Below are 6,000 nucleotides of genomic sequence, written 5' to 3'. Positions count from 1 at the left end.
GACACAGTTTGTGCATGTGCAAGAGGGCCTTGCGTGTGCAAGAGGGCCTGAGGGACTGCGCATACCCGGGCTGTTCCTGGAAATCTCTGTCCTTTTCCCCAGTTTCTGATGACGCACTTACCTCTCAGCCCTTAAAAGTCCCCCACTTTCCTCCTTTCAGGAAGAAGGTGCCTTTAGAGCATGAGCTACCCTTCTCCATTCCCTGGCCATTGAATAAAAGCCGGTCTTGCTTGCGCTAAACTCAATTTCATTATTGGCAGCACGAACCTGAGGGGGAAAGAACACCCTGACCGAGCCGGGGGGACTTCGGTTCAGCTAGGACCCCAAGAGGGGGGCCTCACGTCTAATTCGGTGACATCCTCTGTCTCCAAAAGGTTAAACTGTCTCACTCAGGGATACGAACAGTTAGGGCCAAAGCCTGGTGACATACATAGCTAAAGGGAGCTGGGGAGTTCTGCTCCTCTACCCCGGGTTATGACGACGCCCGAAATCAGGAGGCAGTAGTTACAGAAAATGAACCTGCGCCCTTCAGCGCCCCTCGAGAATGAAGAGCAGGACAAACGCCAGAGGAGGGATTTGCCACCGGTAAAGCCCATTAACAATTCCCAGGAAATAAAAATAAAGCTGGGTAATAGTGTCTTACCTTTTTTTTTTCACCTGCCCATAGGCTGCTATACGCAGAGGCCCTGTACTCAGCCCTTTGGACCAGAGTTCCTCGAGCCACACAGCTGCGCCCGACACCTCAGCTCCACAGGCCCGTGCACAGGGGCGGCGCACAGCACTGCGATTCAAGATGGAGGCGGCGAGCCCGCTGGCGGAGACGCTATGCGTGACACCGTGACCTGGAGCGTGAGCAACACGCCTGCGCCAGACCCGCGAGAATTCGGCCCCCCTCCCCGCTAGGAGAACCCTAGCAGCCCTGCCCACGGCCCATGGGGAGAGTGCGAGCTCGCACCTCTCCATTTTTTGATCAAAGAATAAAACTTTCCTTTGCTTCTGAACCGAACTCAGTATATCATTCTATTTGGCTCCAACGACACTGGGCTGGAGGACCCTGCTGGGGCCGAATTGAAAGGGTTGTTAACATTTTTGTTGATCAGTTTCTTGTTTACTTGTCGTCAGGTTCCCCCACTAGAATGTGAGCTCCAGTTACCACGTCTCTCCTGCTCAATTCAGTGCCCCAAACCGCACCTGCCCGATACGGGCACTCAGTAAATAATATAGTGAGAATAAAGTGAGAATAAAGATAATACTAAAAGAATGAGAGAATGCATGAGCAGACTTTGATTACAGACATCCCACGACAGACTAGTCTCCAAGGGTGACCTACAGCATGTAACTCGAACTACATTCCATAGAAAGAAGCAGGCCCTGGGAATTCCCTGCCGGTCCAGTGGTTAGGACCCCACACTTTCACTACCGAGGGCCGGTCGGGGAACTAAGATCCCGCAAGTCGAGCAGTGGCCAAAAAAAAAAAAAAAGCATGCCCTGAAGTTCTTAATCCCTGATCTAGAGTTATCACATATTTGAGCACACACTCAACCTACTAAAATGAATGATACAGAATATGTGATGATATGCTTTTATGCAAAGTTAAATACAGGATAATATACACAACCATTTTCTTCCTTTCGAAACATCACAATTCATCATTCTAATCAGGGCAGGTATGCACCAAGCCCTGCTGGCAATGTGTTTCCAATTTCTTTATCCACCTCTCCTTTGCTGTACCACCATCCACTTGCTAACTACACAGTCCTCAGTATCATATTTAGGAGTTTAATTCTGGTAAGAAGTGGATGTTCCCTTTTTCTTTGGCAATTATGGCCAAGTTGCTGGTGCTCTGAGTAACTATTAGCATTGTAATTAGTCACGTAGATGTCTATTTTATTCAACGTATTCATTATCATTTGAAATTATTTATTTTGTCTCTCCAATAACATGTCAGCTGCATGACAACAGAAATCTTGTCATAATTGTTCTCCTTATATCCCTCTCCCCACCCCATCCCCAGTGCATAAAACACTACTAAACTCAACACTGGCACTTAATAAATTTTTGGATGAAAGTACAAATGATTGAATAAATGAATGAACCAATGAACTGTGTCTCACTGTTAGCTATGGATTTCATGTGTATGATGTCTTTCTATTCTTGTCTGTTTCATCAGCTTTAGCTGTACTGAGTTACCCATGTAAACACAGGCAGAATATAGAAACCTAGCTTCAGTCAATGGTCATTATTTCTAGAATAAATCCAAACTGAATGATGTTAATTTTGTGTCCCATGTTCCTCATACGCAAACTCAGTGAAGCAAATGCTGTCATTGCTCTGACACCATCTGCAGCTCCTCATATACCAAGGACTGCTTCTCTTCCTGATGATGTCTTGGAATATGATAACATGACAGTGCCTAGGAATTAGTGCCTCAGAAGCAATCCTCAATTAATGAAGGGTAGAAGCTGACGGATAAAATCTAATGCTTCCCTGTCCTTCAGTGAAACAATGCTGAGGCATATTCTATACAGCATTTCCAGTGGCATTTGGAGCCCTGGTTGCCCATGGCAGACACCACTAATTAACAGAACTTATTTGGTTTTCCTCCCTTCCTTGACTGACTTCTCCACTCTCTCACAGAAGACATTGCCCTGGGATTGAATCCAAATCCTTGTCCCCAGGTCTCCTTTTGGGATGATACGAGGTAAGACATTGGGGAATAATGTAAGTATCTATCACATACAGTTGTTGAAAGGATTCACTGAGTTAATACAAGTAAAGTGATTAGAAGAGTGCCTGGGATGTAGTCTATGGTTCATAAATGTTATTTGTGAGTTGTTATCTAGTATTATTTGTCTCCTCTGACCTACTTCCCCTTAATTTTGCCAGTATTGGTTCTCTATTTGGGTCCACACCTTTCCTCTTGATAGTTGTCTCAATCCCCAATCAATCTCTGAAATTTCTAGATGAAGTTCATCTACCTCCATTTGAACCCACTTTTCTTTATTGCTCTATGCATTATTAGCTAATATTAATGCAGCAGAGGGGACAAAAGCTCACAAACACTACACACATTCCACAAGACGCACTGCAGGAAAACAGTGACTAAGAAGGATCAATAGTATCCTAGGGTCTTGGTGGCCACATTCATGGTGGAGGTGGACCTCTTACTCCTGGGGGAGGGGGTCTCATTCCTGGAGGGGGCATGCCTATTGGAGTCCCTCAAGTAGGGGAAGCCTAATTGGTGGGCCCATGGGTGGTCTCATACCAGGTGCAAGAGCCATAATTCCTGGAGGTAGGGTTGCTCAACCAACAGGTGTGGGGGCAGTCCCCTGTCCTGGTGGATACTGAGTTGGGGCTCCAGCAGTGCTGGCAGTAGCAGCACCTGCAGCAGCTGCTACAATGCCTCTTCCCTGTAGGGTCATTACCTGTTGGGATGCCTCCCCCGCAACCCCTCGGACAGGGCCTGCTAATCTAGCAGGAGCCTGGGGAATTGGAACACCGGGTGGAACACCTCTGCCAGCTGCTCTGCCAACCGCAGGGCCTCCTCCAGCTCCAGCAAGTGATATCCAAGCAATGCCAGTATCTTTGGGGGGTGGTCCCTCCACAGTCATGGAAACCAAGTTCTCCTGGCACAGCAACACCAGATCCAAAGCCCGCTTTTCTTCACGCTCTGGCTGCTTGGAATTCTTTGGCTTGATCTTCCTGAACTCATCACAATCACAGAGCGTCAAGTTCGTATGCTTGTCAAAAGCCTTAAAGGTGCCAGTGAAGATCCAATCATCTTGCAGGACACATCTCACCCTGCAGTCAATGTGCTGCAGCATCTTGCTGCTCTTCCCCACAGTCATGATTGCTGCTCCACCAAACCCAATGCCCACAGGAAAGTTTCGGGATCCTTAAGACCTAAGGGAAGGCTACAGATTAAGGTATGTCGAAGGTTCTCCACCAAACAATGCAAGCTGGGGCAGAAGCTTCAAACAGCAGATAGAGCCTGTTTTTATTTTGTTTGTGTTCTCTTGAAATCAGCTACCTGGGTGTTCCAATACTGCTTTAACAACCTCTCGGTATCTCAGCTAAGAACGCCTGTCTCAGTTCTGCATGGAAATCCACCACAGGGACTTGCTGCTGCTGCTGCTGCTGAGATGGCCTCGGGTACAGGTGACACTCCTGGTTGCTCAGTGAGGCTATCCTTCTATGTTTAACTTGGACTTCTACCTCTGGTACGTGCTGTTCAACAGTCCACCTCAGGTGTAAATGGGCCCTGGCCCGCTCCATCACACCGCTGGCCTCAGAACAGAACAGAACAGGTCAGGCATCTCCAGCAGCCGCCCCACTCTGCACTGCTCCTGCCACGACAGCACCATCCAATCACTCTGGCTCAGGCTGCACATGGGTGGCCACACCCCTGAACCCACTTTTGATAGCTGCCTTTCAACTTGCCTTTCTCTAGGCCATTCCCAACAGCTTCAGAGGTAGGAAAGTGAAACTCGACAGATCTCATTTAAAAGACTTACATCACTGCGGAGAAACAGCTGAGGACACTCAGGTTTTCCTGCTTGGCCATTTTCCCCTGGAGAGATATTGCTAAAGCAACCGCTAGGTGAGCATTTAAGAACAATTATAGTAGATCCAACTGACCAAGAATGTTGTTGCAAAGCTCATTGTCCTTTCTTACTGGTGTCAGTGCTCCGAATTTCTTGAGTTAATTTTCAGCTAAGATTTATTCTAGAACAATGCCAGAATGTCTGACTTTACAAAGCAGCTGTGTCAATTCCCTTAATGTGTTATGAGCTATGACTTCGCTATATAAAAACCCTTAGAATACAGTCAGGCAGTCACCTTTTTGATATTCATTTTTATCCTTTCTCCCAATGACTAAAGGCTATGAAACACTGTGAATATGCAATAAATACATCTTAATGGATTGGTATTAAAATTATAAAACAGTAAATTCTCTTTTGCATGTGGATACCTCTGTAACAACCAGATAATCTCTATTTAAACTAGCTGCCCCAAGAACCCTCCTACACTGTTGGTGGGAATGTATGTTGGTGTAGCTACTACAGAAAACAGTATGGAGGGTCCTCAGAAAACTAAAAGTAGAACTACCATATGATCCAGCAATCCCACTCCTGGGCATACATCTGGACAAAACTATAATTCAAAAAGATACATGTGGGCTTCCCTGGTGGCGCAGTGGTTGAGAGTCGGCCTGCCGATGCGGGGGACACGGGTTTATGCCCTGGTCTGGGAGGATCCCACATGCCGTGGAGCGGCTGGGCCCATAAGCCATGGCCACTGGGCCTGCACGTCCGGAGCCTGTGCTCCGCAATGGGAGAGGCCACAACAGTGAGAGGCCTGCGTACCGCAAAAAAAAAAAAAAAAAAAAAAAGATGCATGCAACCCTATGTTTATAGCAGCACTATTCCCAATAGCCAAACATGGAAACAACCTACGTGTCCATCTAAAGATGAATGGATAAAGAAGATGTGGTACATATATATAGAATGGAATAAGACTCAGCCATAAAAAAATAAGGAAATAATGCCATTTGCAGCAACATGGATGCAACTAGAAATTATCATGCTAAGTGAAGCAAGTCAGAAAGAGAAAGACAAATAACATGTGATATCACTTATATGTGGAGTGTAAAATATGGCAAAAATGAACCTATCTACAAAACATAAACAGACTCACAGTAAAAGAGAACACACTTGCGGTTGCCAAGGGGGTGGGGGGAGAGAGCGAGGGATGGACTGGGAGTTTGGGGTTAGTAGATGCAAACTATTACATTCAGAATGCATAAACAACAAGGTCCTACTGTATAGCACAGGGAACTGTATCTAATCTCCTGGGATAAAGGACAATGGAAAATAATATAAAAAAAGAATGTATATATGTGTATAACTGAGTCACTTCATTGTACAGCAGAAATTAGCACAACATGGTATATCAACTATACTTAAAAAATTAAAAATATTCTATCAAACATTTAGAGAA

General features: G+C 45.9%; 1 protein-coding gene and 1 pseudogene across 1 annotated transcript; both read right to left on the bottom strand.

The window, feature by feature from the left end:
• Positions 1-3,123: 3,123 nt before the first annotated feature.
• LOC115857013 (small nuclear ribonucleoprotein-associated protein N pseudogene) lies at positions 3,124-3,925 on the bottom strand (annotated as a pseudogene).
• A 125-nt stretch (positions 3,926-4,050) lies between these two features.
• Positions 4,051-4,275, bottom strand: LOC115857014 (SNRPN upstream reading frame protein-like). Its single transcript, XM_060289757.1, has one exon. It carries the CDS (start codon positions 4,273-4,275, stop codon positions 4,051-4,053), a length of 225 nt encoding a protein of 74 aa, XP_060145740.1.
• Positions 4,276-6,000: the final 1,725 nt, after the last annotated feature.

The sequence above is a fragment of the Globicephala melas genome, chromosome 19, assembly GCF_963455315.2.
Source record: "Globicephala melas chromosome 19, mGloMel1.2, whole genome shotgun sequence".
Taxonomy (NCBI): Eukaryota; Metazoa; Chordata; class Mammalia; order Artiodactyla; family Delphinidae; genus Globicephala; species Globicephala melas.
The sequence above is the reverse complement of the archived record's forward strand: the minus strand, read 5'-3'. Positions and strand labels throughout refer to the sequence as shown.